This window comes from Sturnira hondurensis, unplaced genomic scaffold (assembly GCF_014824575.4).
Source record: "Sturnira hondurensis isolate 20B ecotype Veracruz unplaced genomic scaffold, ASM1482457v3 Scaffold0016663, whole genome shotgun sequence".
NCBI classification, from domain to species: Eukaryota; Metazoa; Chordata; class Mammalia; order Chiroptera; family Phyllostomidae; genus Sturnira; species Sturnira hondurensis.
Window position 1 is genome coordinate 15,543,397 of NW_028089294.1, and position 15,505 is coordinate 15,558,901.

At 51.7% G+C, this 15,505-nt stretch overlaps 1 protein-coding gene across 1 annotated transcript in view; it reads right to left on the bottom strand.

The window, feature by feature from the left end:
- The window catches only part of DPYSL5 (dihydropyrimidinase like 5), an 81,174-nt gene that overhangs the window by 44,214 nt on the left and 21,455 nt on the right, over positions 1–15,505 (bottom strand). Inside the window, exon 2 of the mRNA XM_037066782.1 lies at positions 2,568–2,832. Within this exon, the coding sequence (XP_036922677.1) occupies positions 2,568–2,828 (261 nt within the window). The 5' untranslated portion in view covers positions 2,829–2,832. The remainder of the gene's footprint in view (positions 1–2,567; positions 2,833–15,505) is intronic.

The window sequence follows — 15,505 nt, forward strand, 5'->3', positions numbered from 1 at the left end:
CTTCCAAGTGGGGAAAATAACCAGAAAGCTACATTCTTAAAAAAATAGATTTTAAAGAGAGGAAGGGAGAGAGAAACACTGATTTGTAGTTCCACTTATTTATGCTTTCATTGGTTGCTTCTTGTATGTCCCCAACTGGAGATGAAACCTGTAACGGTGGTGATGCTCTAACCCACTGAGCCACCTGGCCAGGGCCAAGCTACAATTTTTGGTGCAAGGCCTGAGCACGCTACAGAAGGGACCCAACATGGGCTGGTGTGGTTATCAGCATCGTGGTGATGATAAATACTGTGACCTCTCTTACATGACGGCTGGGAGTACACACCGTTACCATCCGTTTGGAACATGATTTAGCAGTATCTCCTAAAGCCGAACATATGTTACCTATGTCCCAGCAATTCTACTCCTGGGAATACTCCCCGTAGAAACGTGTGCAGAGATGTGTCTGCCAAAAGACATGTATTTGCGATCGCCTCACACTAGCAACGGCCCAGATGCCCACTGGCAGCAGAATGAGTGAGTGCTCCATGTGGTATATCGCGCAGTGGCGCTCTATAAAGCAGTGAAAGCACGTGACACATGACCACACGGGGGAATTTCACAAAAGCAATGCTGAGCAAAAGAAGCCAGCACAGGGTGCCTGACTTCATTTACATAAACAGCCAAAACCAATTTACAGAGAATATACTAAAGATCACTGACTTCTACACTTTAAATAGTAAACTGCATGGTATGTGAATTATATTTCAATTTGGTTTCTTGATTTGCCTGCGGGTCACAAGGTGGGCTCAGTTGTGACGATGCTGTATACTTAATATTTATGCACTTCTTGGTATTTATGCTACACTTTAATAAAAATACCAGCCATAACCACGAACAACACTGGCCTGGCGCAAGTGCATGAGATGGTGGACCAGATATGTTCACTCACTTCAGAAGGGACAGACTGACTGCAAGAGGACCCTGACAGCGTATAAGGGTGGGGCTCCCCATTTCATCAGTGAAGCACCACCTGCAGGGCCCAGGAGCATTCTCAGAGGAGAAAATAGGGAGGGTCTGCCTCCCACCTCTCTTCCCTGGGCTCAGCTCCAGTGGGCAGGTGTGTCCCCAGATGCCAGAGAAGTAGGCTTAGGAGCACCCTTGCCTCAGCACAACCTCCTAGGGCTTGTTCTGTTGCCCCTGGATTGGGAAGGGGGCATATCCTCAGGGAGACGTTAAGGGCCATCTGCCTGAGGTGGGCTGGCCCATAGAGCTGTGACCACAAGACCAGCCCCTGCCTGTTCTAGCAGCCCCGGCCATGCCCTTTGGGGGTGTGTGTGCGAGGCCTTGTCAGTGGCTGCCAGCAGCAGAAGCAGCCTGAGACTCCAGGAAGATGGACCCCTAGGGGGTGAGCCCTAAGCATGGAAAAAGGCTCCCTGAGAACTCCAGGCAGATAAGGGGTAGGATTTTAGGGTGCAGGGCCATGGGAATTTGAGGCTGTGGGCTAACAAAGGACACAGACCTACAGCTATGGGACCTTCTTGCCCAGGAAATATTACAGGGCAAGTCCTTTGTAGATCAGACAGGACAAGATGCTGCTGCTGCCAGGGCCAGGGCTGGTGGCCCTTGAGACTCTGATTCAGTTCTGCATTTAAAAATCTTCACAGGTGACTCTGCTGCATAGCTGGGTGCAGAGGAGGCCCACGAGGGGAGGAATACCTCACTCATTCACCTGACAAACACTTACTGGGTACCTACTCTGGTTCTAGGTCATTGGGCCTTTAAGAAGCCCATCTTCTGGTGCCCAGGGACAGGCTGGTATGTGAGAGATTATGACAATGTGAAGAGGTGACAGCAGTGACAGAGGTTATGGAGCACAGAGGCAAGGTACAAGAACCCGCTTGTTGCTCCTTTCGCAAAATGTAATGTCCTCCTACTCCATTTGTTTCACTGGTCTGAATTTTTGCATTTTGTACTCAGGAGCACGCAGTCGCGGAGGCCCAGCTCAATAACTTCAGTACGGTCCGTGATAATGCCCTTTGAAAGCGGACCCACTACCGGGATTTTTCAAGCTGTTTTTAAAAATAGCAAACAAGCTAGGAGAGATAATAGAAGATAGTTACAATAGCCATGTCTGTTTCATCATTTCTGCCACTAAAGTCATCTACAAGAAACACGTGTTTTTCACAGTCTTTAGGGAATTGATTTTGCTTTTCATAAAGGAGCCCATCAGACCAACCCCCCACCCTCACCACATACACGGACAATAAAACGCACTGGCGAATTCTCTTCTTCCACTAGGTCTGTATTACATAACATAAAAATATAAAAAGTCAGTTCCCAGCCTGGGTGCAGAGATAAGTGATGTGATCCGCAAAATAGGCCTCAATGCACCCTTTTCTGTAACCATGGAAATCCATGACATCTAACCTGGCATTTCCAATTTCTGTTGCCACAGTGGCCCCCTGAGAGCACCCTCTTCCTCCTGGCAATGCAATGGGGGCGGCTAATTCACCTGGGTCTAGCCTGGAGCAGCCCCAGAAACAGAAGCCAAAGTGGTGGGCCCCTTCAGCCAAGGGGAGCGTTACCTTGGTCCCGTGGTAGAAGTCGTCCACACAGGTGGCGTTCATGAAGGTCTGGTGGAAGTGGGTGCTGGTGTCGATGCCGCCAGGGATCACCAGTTTCCCGGTGGCGTCGATCACCTTGGCCCCTCCGGGGATCATGAGCTCGCGGCCCACCTGCTGGATGATGCCATTCTCGATGTAGACGTCCGCCTCGTGGGTGCAGTCATCATTCACCACTTTGCCTCCCTTGATGAGGATCCGCACGCTGGCTGAGTTGGCAAGCATGTTCCTACAGAAAGGGAGAGAGGTCAAGGTCAAAGTCCCTTTCCACGGCCACCGAGGTTCCACCCCCTACCATCTGAGCCCAGACCCTATGGGCCGAGTGAAGTGAGTAGGGACGAGGAGGAAGTTTCTCCACAGCCTGAGGACAACGGTCCTGCAGCCAGCTGGGGCCTGTGACCTCACAGTGGGACTCACTGGAAGTCACGACACAGTGGCAGTCAGGGTGACGCTGAGACCCAAAGAAACACCAGTGTTTACCTTCCTGAAATGCCGTGTGGGTTCTAAAGCCTTTTCGTATCTGCTGTCTCAATTTGTTCCAGAGAAAGCCTGGGACTGGCATTTTACAGGTGAGAAAGCTGAAAGTGCTAAGTAAGGGACTTATGGCCACTAAGTATCTGAGTCAAACCCAGATAGAGGTCTTGTATGGCCGATGTCCCCTGCACCACGTGGTCCTGAAGATGTCAGGGGGTCCTGAGGCGTGTCTCAGAGAGCCAAATTCTCCAAGCCCCACGGCTGCTTAATTCACATCACTCTTCAGATGGATTCTGCTTCAGTTCCGCCTCCTGTGTTTGCCTCAAAAGGTCTGCTACCTCGGCCAGTTGCACATGAGTGAGCTCATCTAAGGAGCTTTTGAAAAGGAGCTACGCTCAAGCCCCACCCCCAGAGATTCAGATTTCTATGTTCCAGATTGCGTTCCCAGAGTCCATATTTTTGAAAGCTAGAGAATTTCCTAAAAGTCACACAACGCGTCTGTAACAGAGCAGGGACTGAAAGGCCAGACGGTTGTCTTCGGGCTGTTACAGACGGAATGTTTGTGTCCTCCCGCATTTCCAGGGTGGCTGCCCTAGGAGCTGGGGCCCTAAGGAAGTTTTTAAGGTTGAATGAGGTCATCAAGGTGGGGGGCCCTGATCAGATAGGATTAGTGCCCTCTTAAGAAGAGACACCAGGGTGCTCTCTCTCTGTCCCCGCTCCTACCCCAGCACCACACACTGTCCAGAAGACCCCATGAGGACACCAAGAGAAGACAGGATGGCCATCTACCGGCCAGGAAAAGTGTCCTCACTAGAAACGAACTGTCACCTGGCACCTGACTCGGACTCCCGGCCTTCAGACCTGTGAGAAATAACTTTCTGTGGTTTGTGCCCCTTGCAGCTGACGACTGACATTCGTGTGCTTCTCACCTCCCCCAGGCATCGCACATCATCTCTACAGCTTTCTCTGCTAGTCTTTGCTAAACTAAACAAAGAAAAGATGTTGTTGACATCCTTTTCCGCAGCCTCTCTGTTGTCTGTGTCTCAGTGTGTGAATTTAGCTGAGTGAGGTGGTCGGGGAGACACTGTGGATGGACCCGAGGAGAGTCCCCCCCAGAGGGAAAGAAGCTGAGCACAACTGTTAAAATACATGCTTTTGAGCCCTGCACCAGCCACGGGCTGTGACTGTGTCCCTCCGCTCCAGGTGGGACGACACATGTAGAGTATTACAGTCAGGGGTCGAGAGGGGATCAGGGTCAGTTTCACTAATTTATGATGCTTCAAGTCACCCATTTTATTCCAGAACGTAAGTTAGCTGGTGAGCCAGTATCTGGCCCGCTGGCTGACTTCATGACGTGGAGTGAATGTTTATGTTCCCCTCACATTCATAGGTTGAAACTCGAATTCAGTGTGAGGCCATTTGGATATGGGACCTTGGGCGGGTATTCGGGTCACGAGGGTGGGGCCCCCATAACCGGGATTAGTTCCCTTACGGGAAGAGACAAGTGACCTCTCTCACCATGTGAGGACAGAGGGAGAAGATGACTGTCTGCAAACAAGCAAGAACGTGCTCCCCAGGAACTGAACTGGCTGATGCCTTGGTCTGGGACGGCCCAGCCTTTGGAACTGGGAGAAACGCATTTCCATTGTCCGGGCCGCACAGCCTGCGGTACTGTGACAGCAGCCCACGCTGACTGAGACGCCACACGAGGCAGCAATGAACAGTACAACCGAACCATCATCAAGTAACAACTGGGCCCTCAAATAAATGCCACCGCCTGGGAAGACTCCTGGCTGTACCACACATTCCTATTTGTTTAATCGAAAACTTTGATCATCNGACGGCCCAGCCTTTGGAACTGGGAGAAACGCATTTCCATTGTCCGGGCCGCACAGCCTGCGGTACTGTGACAGCAGCCCACGCTGACTGAGACGCCACACGAGGCAGCAATGAACAGTACAACCGAACCATCATCAAGTAACAACTGGGCCCTCAAATAAATGCCACCGCCTGGGAAGACTCCTGGCTGTACCGCACATTCTTATTTGTTTAATCAAAAACTTTGATCATCCAGCAATTTCGTCTATGCAAATGAAAGAATTCAAACCATATGTCTGTCCTCCCAGGCAGAAGTAAAAAAATGTGCCAGATAGTTGAATGCTATCAGAAAAACGTAAGTCAGAGATAGGGAATTCTAGAGCCATGGAGCTTCGAGTCTGCCTTTTAGTCTATTGGACTTGACCAACAATGACCTTGAATCGAGGGAACCACTCTAGGACTAAGGGGGTGGTGCTGTGCTGTGCATATAGGGATTTAATTTTTTTTAAATTTATTCAAGGAAACAATGATGTCTCCCATAGCAAGATGATGGATCTATTTGACATGCCAAGATTTATCCGAATGTGCACATCTTGCGCCCCCCGATTTCCTGATCCCGTGGCACGGGCTCCTCATGCTCCTGAGCCAGTGAGGAGTTAGGTGATGTGCAGGCTGGGGAAACAGGGACTACTGGTGGGTGGGGGATAACACTATAGCTTGGGAGTGCAGTCTTTCTTGAGAAAGTCTCCTCCTGTTTAAAATAGTAATAGTTGCTGCTGTCTAACAACTTTTGCTGGGCACCAGAAAGCTCCCCGCACTGCCCGCCCCCTGCCTTTTGGCTGCTGTTGAGCAGCTCCGCTGTGGAATGAATGGCGCAGGGGTCTTCCTGCTGCGGGAAGTGAAGGTGACGGCTGCTGCTGCTTCTCCGTCATGAAAGGTCCCCCCCCCCCCCACAACACTCCTAGAAGGCGCACAGTGTTAGCCCTGCCAAGGAAATGACAAGCCCAGCACTGTGATCTGGAGCTGCCTGCTTCTGTCATCACCTTCCACAGCTCCCCTGTGCCTGCAGGGAGGTGCGAGACGAGGAGAGCCTGCTCGATCTGTCCTGCCAGCAGCTCAGCTGGAGGACTGCGGGGGCCCTGGGGGCTCCGCACAGATACGGGAGGCCAGGATGGCGCAAAGGTGACATTCTTGCAAAAAGACCTTAACATCGATCTGACAGGGATTGAATGAAGACATACATTTCCTCTTAACAGGCATTGGTTTGAGACTCACATTTCCTTTTGGCAGAATCCACAGAAAAATGTGTGACTTTACAGACAATGGTAACCGTGGTATCAAAGAACACGGGAGATGAGGGCTACGCAACTGTCCACTGACATGAAGGGCCTGTGGCACTTAAAGGTGAGTTCATAGGTGTTCGTGGTGTTATTAAGCCAATCATAATGGCGAACCGGGGTAGTGAGTGGAGGGGTGAAGCCGCCAGGCACTGGGCCGCACTGGGGATGCCCGGAATGGCACGGCTTTTCTCTTGCTCCGGGCAGATAACATTTGGGAGAGGAGCAAAGGGCAACGTATGGCAGTGGTCTGGCAAAGAAAATGAGAACACGCAGCTATGTTTCTCCTTCTGATCGGCACCTCGGAAAGAATGACAGGTGAGCCGTCCCCAAAGGGGCTGGCAGGTGCTACACCTGCAGTGTCCTGGGGCCACTGCTGTGGCAAGGGACCCTCTCTGAACTGGAAACCGTGAACAAGAGGAAGGCTCGACAGAACGCAAAGGCCAGGGTGGGGAGCTGGAGGGGAGTGGGGGAAACAGCCAAGCGTTACAGTTCACACATTTGATTTAAAAAATAATAAACTGCTCTCTTAATACTAAAGCTCTAGACGAGCTTAACTAATATTAAGGCACGGTATAATTTTATAATTAGTTAACCGGTTTCATCAACTCTTGAGTAGACTTAATGATATTTATGATATATATGTAAGGCACAGAGAATAACGCGGCGCACACCTATGAGCTCACCGTTACCGTCGCTGTCGAAGTCCCCGCACCTCCTTCACCCCATTCCACAGGCCCCTCCCCAGAGGTCACTACTTCCCTGGTCAGTGTGTATGAACTGATGACTGATAACAGTTAGGTGACAAGCTAAGAGAAAGAAGATGAGATCTCGGCCGTCACTGTCCCAGGACCACCAGCTGCGACTCTCCACCTGCCCTGACCGGTTTCTTTGCCACCGAGTCCTCTGCTTCCCAAAGGCAGGTGTCGAAGCCCCTAATTTCACAGTGCCCGTGGTGCGGGAGTGCGGGCACTTCGACACCATCCAAGTGCCCACTGGACCACGTGTGCTGCAGGGATGTTCCACAGGTAGTGCACCCAGCCTGTCCCAAACCAACTACACCATCTCCACCCACCATCCCGGAATCTGGGGCTCTGCTGGGCTTCTCTCGCCAACTCAGGCCAACGCCAGCGTCCAGCAGGGCTGGTGGAGTGGTGGGCCTGGTTTTGGTCACCTGGGAGTTTTGTGCAAAACATTTTGAGGTATTCTATAAGCAGAAGCCAGCCAGCCGTGGGGAGAGAAACTGGGGACGGTCCATCTCTCATCTGGGGCTCAGGCCTCTCCACAGGCTAGTGGGGACCTGAGATGTGGGACCAGGACAGGAGGAAGGGCCGCTCGGGCTGGTGGGGAAGCACATGGAGAGCAGACAGCCTGTGGCCGATGTCACACCCACCCTGAGACACATTCACCCAGGGCTGGGCAGGACGAAGCCCATGGGTGCCAGGTGAGGGCTGGCCCAAGGTGCTCATATCTGGGGTCACATGTACAAGACCATAAAGCATCTGAGTCTGCAATATGGCCACCACCTTTATCACCACCCAGCAGCACAGGGAAAATGTGACCGAATAGGTGGGGAGAGCCCAGCCCCAGGGCTGCCCACGCAGGGCAGTTAGAGGAACAGAGGCAAGAGTGCTCCGGTCTGTCCATGAAATGGGTGTCCACATGGTGAGCAAGGGCTTGCTCCTGAGAAAGGGTGAAAACAAGCTTAGGACAAAAGAGCCGCCACACGTGAAGCCCAGAAGCGGGCCTGGCTTCTGGGCAGGTGTATGTCAGTCCAGGGGGAGTAAGTTCTTAACAGGCTAAGATCAAGTAAGAGGTTTTAATCCCTCGGCTTCAGCTGACGTGCCCCCCCCGCAGTGGGGCTGGGCGGGATGAGCAACCAGCACCAGTGTGCAGGGGCAAAAGCCGCATTCCGGAGGATTAGCCAGGAGAGGGTGGTAAGGAGTGGAGCTGCAGACCACTTGTTCACCCAGATCAGCGGAGAGAGAAACGGGGCAGCTGTTGGCAGACAAAGCGAGAATGTGGGCAAGTGTGCGGACAGGCTTCTCTGTATGTCGACACGGGCGGGCCCACCCACACAGTCCTTGGCATTGGGGCAGCACCCCAGCTCCTCGAGGTGCCCACTCGCTCACTGGGGCTGGGAGCTGCTGCACTTGAGGCTCACAGGGGCCCGGCACCCCGAATAGCGGGCAGTGCGAGCCCAGTCCTTCTCCTGCAAGCCCAGCGGCTGCAGGGCGGAGGGGGGTGGGCACAGCTGGAGACCAGAATCCCTGACTGATGCTGGAGCCAGAGAACACCAGGCCTTTGGTGACCGGTAGGGTCACCATCAGCAGCCCCCCACCCCCTGCTGACCCTCTGGCAGATTCCTCAGCCTGCTGTGCTCTCCGTGGTCCCCTCAGCTGTCTCCAGGCCCCAGAAGGAATTCCATCACTTCCTTGTAAGGGTGGCAGCTGCAGCTCAAGGGTCTCCAGTGGCCCAGAGAGGGTTTCCTAGAATGCCAGCCACAGGGCGGAGGGGCCAGCGCCCACTGCCACGACGGGGGTGGGGAGGGGGTGGGCACAGGCCCTTCTCGGTCTGAGACCTGCGGTGCAGGAAAAGGTGCAGGCGGGAAAGGTCACAGCAGGGGAAACAATGTGTTTTCCCAGCTAGGAAAGCATCACCAACCTGGGCTACCCGAGAAAGTCCCGGTTTGGGGAAGAAATTGAACAGAAAAATAAAACTTCTATTTTTTTTCTTTTAAACTGAAAATGAGTATGAATGGGTCTGGGTCTTCTACAGTCATCTACGACATCATGCAAACAATGGAGGGAAAGAAGCAAGACACAAAATAGTAAATGAGGCATGATTCCATTCACGTACCACTCAAAATCAGGCGACAGTGAATCGCAGTGCTCAGGCTGAGTGGCAGAACATGAAAGACCCAGGAAATGATTATCAGGTAAGTCGGGGTGCAGCCACTTCTGGGGGCGCACCGAGGGGCTGACTTGGCGAGGGAACCAGAGGCGCTTTCTGAAAGCTGCACACACTTCTTGAGTCTTTTACCTGGGGGGCGGCAGTGCATGGGTGTGTGCTTTAAAGTATTCTTGAACTCTACATATATTTTCTTCACTTTTCTGTATGTATCTCATAAAACATTCAAACATTAAAAAAGCCAGAACTGCATACAAGTAAACCTTTAAAAAAATTTTACTAGTTTACTAAGAAACTAGTACAAAAATGAAATGTTAACTATTATCATAACCACGTAAATGTGTGCACACAGAAACCAGGCCAGATGAAAGCAAACAACAAGCTTTGTCTTAGGGGGTTATAGGTAATTTTCCCCTCTAGTTTTCCCCACTTTCTCCATAAGCTTATATTGACTTTATAATGAAAAATAAATATGGCGTTTTAAACCATGCACATACATTTATATGGTTTGAAAAGAAAATGAAGTAAGCTGAAAACTTTCGGGAAGTCTTGCTTTCATCTGCCACCTCCTGGGAGACCTCCAGAAAGGATTGGGCTCTCGACTCAAACAGACTTCAGAAGGGCACAGACTCTGTGAGGTGACTCCTGCACAGAGGTCCCAGAAAGTCCCCCCTGCACTTAAAATGTGCTTCCAGCTCTCTCCCACATGCAATGCTTTTAGCTGTCACTGACGTCACACCGCTGATGCTTTCCAATCAGTGACATCCCCCCTTCTGTGCCCCTTCTGCCACCTAGCTGCCTTCTCAGGCACCTGAGTCGCCTCTGCCTCACTCAGCCAAACGGGCATTTTTACCCTAATCCAGAATTCCTGGAGCCCGAGAAGCAGACCTCATCCGTGTGTGTGGAAATACATAAGTAATGGGACCGGCTGTGAGGTGATGGGCATCCAGGCGGGTGAGCCACTGTAGGCTTGCTCATTTCCTTGCCAGAGGCACACTCACACAGTGAGACAGCCGGGCTCAAGCGGCAAGCACTGGGCCAAAGGGGAACTCACAGGAGACTGAGAGAAAGGACTGTGGGTGAAAGTGACCTTGTGCCCCTGACTGGGGCAGTGATGCCACTACCCTGATGGCGTCTGCAGTTCAGAGGCCTGTTTCAGAGAACAGTGGGTGGGAACATGACGGATGCAAGGGGAGCATGGGCAGGAAATGGAGGGTCCAATGGTAAGGCAGGGCCTGGAGCATCATACTTGGCCTTGGCCTTGGCCCTCGGGCTGTATGACTCTGGGCGGGTCCACAACTGCTCCAAGCCTGTCTTCTCAGCTGCAAGGTGGGCACATCAGCACATCCTCGCTGTTAAACTCTTCAGGTGTCAGGCTCATGCAGCATTTCATATAAACCTTATAACAGCCTTATGAGGTAATTAGACATTATTATCCCCATACTGTGGCTGAAGAAACTGGGTTGGGATTTGTACCTATTAGACTGGAATTCCCTGAGAGCAAAGCCTGGACCTTCTTTTATCCTTCTATGGGCCTGGTACTCAGAAGGGACCCCTTAAATGCTAGCTGAAGGAAGCAAGCAGGACTGATCAAATGAGACAGTGGTGTGAAAACACTGTGTGTGTGTGTGTATCGGCCATAGTAACAGGCTATTAGTGATAGGAGGGAAGTCTTCTCAAGAGCTCTGTGTGGGCTGGGAGGGTGTTTTTACAAAGCCTGGGGCAGCAGAAGAAAGCCAGCAAGCATTCCCGGTGGCAGAGGTGGGGGGGTGGGGGGACTGGAGGCAGAAGTAAGCAAGCACGGGCTGGGAACGGCAAGCAGACTAAATATATATATAGCCCTGGGGTGGAGAGGTAAGACTGAGATGAGGAAGCAGCTTGGAGAGTCAAGGTGTGAAGCCAAGGGGTGTAGAGCCAGAGGCTCGGGCTTCTCCATGCGAATGGAAGGCGTGGGACAGCCTGGAGAATTCAGAGGGAGGCGCAGGAGATGGGGATGAACTGGGGCTGGTCTTCCTGCTTCTTTACCTGGCCCAGGTTGACTGCACTCAGGGGTGGGGGGCTGTGACTGAGGACCAGGGGAGGACCGGGAGATCAGCGTCTGCAGTAACCCAGGGATGAAGATGCTGTGGGTCAATCAGCAGGGGCCACAGGATGGAGGAGGCAGGAGCAGGGCTGGGCAAGGACTGAATAATGAAGCTTCTGTGGAGGAAAAGGAAAATGGACTGGGAACGACAGGGAGAATGGCGGGGCGGGCGAACGGGGCAGAGCGGAGACTGGTGGGGGCCGATGGAGACCAGCTGTCAGGGCAGCTGTGCTCTGTGGGAACCAGTAATAAAACTGATTTCAGCTTCTCTCTCCAGGAATCCTTCAGATCAGGGGTGTCAAACTCATGCTCACCAGGGGCCACATCAGCCTCGAGGTTGCCTTCAAAGGGCCAAAATAATTTTGGGATTGTATAAATGTAACTACTCCTTAACTGTTAAGGAGATGAAATTACATTCGGCCCTCTGAAGGCAACCGCAAGGCTGATGGGGCCCCCCCCCCCGTGAAAATGAATTTGACACCCCTGCTTTAGATCAGTCAGAAGACAGTAACTGACCCCATCACTGAGGTAAGGAGGTGACCCAAGAACATGTGCCCAGTGCTACTAGGGGCCATGAAGGCCCTTGACACGTGGCATTTAATTGAAACCACAGCACAACTGCCCTGGGAGGTGGTGTGCTATTTCCACTTGACGGACGGAGGTGATGGCTACCCCAAGTCATACAACTTCATGGAAAGAAACAAGTAGGGGGAATTCTATGGACTCAGAAGGTCTGAACCATGCTAGTGGGCTGACACTTTGACTTACGCACGTGTTGAACGTTCAGGAGATGCTTCAATTCTACCTACTAACTTTGTTCCTTAGCAAAGCCTCTGGTCCGGTCAGGCCCTTATCATCTACCTGAACAAGGACATCACTATTACCTGGGTACTTCTACTTTGTCTCCAAGCCTCTACGCTGTTAGCACATTGCCAGGATGCAAGGATCACAGAAGCAGGCTCGGCACCTGCCACAAGGAACTATACTAAGTGTCAGGAGCTGCACCCAGCCCCAGGAGCTCATGAGTTCAAAATGAGAGGAAACACAATCCCCAGGTTTCAGCAGGAGGGAATGGAAGGGCTGTGTCAGGTCCAAGGAAGCACTTCTCTCTGACTGGGATGGAGGGGGGCTTCTTAGAGGGAGTGCCTGTGAGTGGATTCCTGAGGGATGCTTAGGAGTTCCCCAGGGGGTGAGGGGAGACCCAAAGGAGGGCAGGCTAGACGGAAGCCAGCACTGGGACCGAGCTCGAGCCTACAGGATGGCTGGTGTATTGGATGGATGAGGGTGCAGAGCAGGGGCGACATCAGCCAAAGCCGGGCCAGAGATGCTGAGTGTGTGGACCAGCTGCTGCGTGAGGCTGGGAGGCCTGCTGGTCTGGGACAGCAGGCAAAGACATGACCTCATCAGGCCTGCCTTTCATGGAAAACATAAAGTACTAAAAGAAAACGCAGAAAGACATGTTTATAAGTTCTGGACAGGGTAGCTTTTCTTAGCATAATCCAAAGCCAGAAACCATAAAAGATAGAATTGATGTCGATATGACTATATAACAACGAAACACTGTGATATAACAAAAGATATGGCAAGCTACTTTTAATAAAGACAAGTAAAAATGGGTTATGATATGTTTGCAACATATAACCAAAGATTAATATCTGTAATATGCAAGCACACTTATAAATCTTAAGAGAAAGACAAATAAATATTTCAATATTAAAAAAAAAAACAGGCAAAGGATACGAATAGGCAGCCACAGGGTTGGGGTGGGGAGGGCATTAATAGCTAGTAAGCAAACGAAAAGAGGTTCATCTACATTGATGATCAAAGAAACTCGAACAGAAACAACGAGATGGCATTTTTCACCTATCATAATGGCACGAGGAGGGAAGGGAGCAATGCCCAGGGCACGTGGGCAAAGTCAGCACTCGCCCCACTGTTAGCGGGAGCTGAGACTGACACAGCTGTCCCAGGAGGAAACCTGAAAATCTGTGTGAAAACCTGAAGTGTGCATTCACAGCTAAGATTTCTCCTAAGGAAATAACTGGACTGTTGCCTAAAAATGTATTAAGTGGGTATTTTGCTGCATCGTTGTTTATAAAAGCAAATGTATTTTGAGAATAGGCTTAAGGTCAAGATGAGGACTGTTGAAATTGTCGCATAACAGGAGGCCATGCAGCCATTGAAAAGGGTTGTGTGGGTCTCTAAGTGCTGACACGGGACACTGACCACAACCCAGTAGAACATGAAGGAAGTAGCTCACGGAACAGGAAGATGGTATAGGGATCCCTGGTATGGGGATCTTCTTGTGTATTTACATATATATCCACATACATCTATGAAAACTCACTGAAATATGAGCGAGCTTTTTGCATAAAACATTGGGGAAGTTATTAACTGTAGGTGCCTCAGAAAAAGAATCATAGCAAGCCTCAATCTCTCTGTACTATTTAATTGTAAAAATATTCGTATAGCCCTGGCTGGTGTGGCTCAGTGGACTGAGTGCGGCCTGCAAACTGGAAGGTTGCCGGTTTGATTCCCAGCCAGGGCACCCCCCTGGGTTGCAGGCCAGGTCCCCATTTGGGGGTGTGTGAGAGGCAACTGACTGACGTAGCTCTTACACATTGCTGTTTCTCTCCCTTTCTTTCTCTCTTGCTTCCCCTCTCTCTAATAGGAAATAAGTAAAATCTTTAAAACATATTCTTACAATAAACCAGCTGTGGAACCGACCACAGTTCTGGTGCAGGGGCAGCAGCAGTGGAGGGGGCTCTGAAGGCTTGGGTGAGGGCAGGCAGTTCATGAGAAGGTCGGCATCTCCACCATTAATCTGTACACCTGCTGGCCTGCTGGGTCTCTCTGCCTGATGACTCGCTGGTCCTTCAAACTCGTCACATCTGAAACTAAGCTAATCATGCTCTGTCTCCACGTGGCTCCTCTTTCAGTGCCCCCCGCCTCGGCGAACGACACGGCACCCACAGCCTGGGAGCAAGCCAGCACCAGGGACATCATCTTCAGTGAGGAGAGCAAGTGACAGGGCCACCTCCACAGGCAACAGCGAGGGCCCCCTTCCTCCATTCTGTTCCCCGGGGGCACCAGACAAGGCAGCGTCTTCTCAAGGGGCTGCAAAATCAGAGCAGAACAGCTCCTTTAACTCGGCCCCCCTGGATGCTATTTGTCTTGATGAATAGTCAGAAAGATGGAACAATTGATTGTTTGGGGCTCAAAAGCTTTTTCTGGGGAAAAAATGGAGATACCTTCATTCACTTAAATCAAGAGGTAATGGCCTTTCCTCGGAACCTGGCTGGGCTGTGAGCACCTGCCCAGGAACTGCCTACAAAGGAGATGAAAACGTAAAGGGGGTGATGGGGAGCCTGCCCACCTCATGCATCCCAACACCAGCATTTCCTCTTCACCTGCTCCCGCTAGCTGCAGTGGGAACTGATGACAGACACCTAATTACTTTCATAAATACAATTTATTCCCTTCTGTTTCCCAGAAGGGCTGGCCAGATCCCCGTGGTTCCGAGTCCCTGGCAGTGTCCGCCCCACCCCCAGCGCAGGCCAAGGACCAATCCCAGAAAGCAAGTCTAAGACTCGAGTCCAAAATTCCGAGAGTCTGGGTCAAGACACCTGGTGCTGGACAAGCCCAGCTGGGCTCCAACTCTTCTGCTGCTGAGGCTCGGGCCCCAGATTCCACATCGGTACCCGACCCCTGTGCCCAAGCCCTAGTTGGTAAAGGGCCCACTCTGTGGCGCAGTCTCAGTAGGTTGGCACACCCTTCCTAGTTGCCCATCGCCTTCTCTGGGAGGGCAAGGCCTGCCCATCTGGGTCTGAGGCGCCTCCCCTGTCAGCACACTCCCCTGACATCAGCTGCCTCCTCTCACGACCTGTGCCCACACTCCTGTCACCGTGCTCTGCCTGCCCATTTTCTGCTAAATGCCTGTCTGGTTTCGCTGCCGGCCATGGTCGCTGAGGTTGCTGGTTGTTTCGCCCAGGGGAGTGAACTCCTCCAGTGCCCGTGGCTAGTGGTCCTCTCGGCTCACCCCTTCCAGTTCTAGCCTTTCCCACTCGGCCCAATTCTGTGACAGTTCACCTCAATCCGTTGCTTTGTTGACAACTGGCAGAAGGAAGCAGCTTACAATATTAAAACACACTTAGGTCAAGATGGAGGTGTAGGTAAACACACTTTATCTCCTCGCACAAGCACAGGAAGAATTATAACTAGATTTCAAAGCAAGGGACACCCAGAACAGCCAGAAAACCAAGTGGTATGGAAGTCTGACA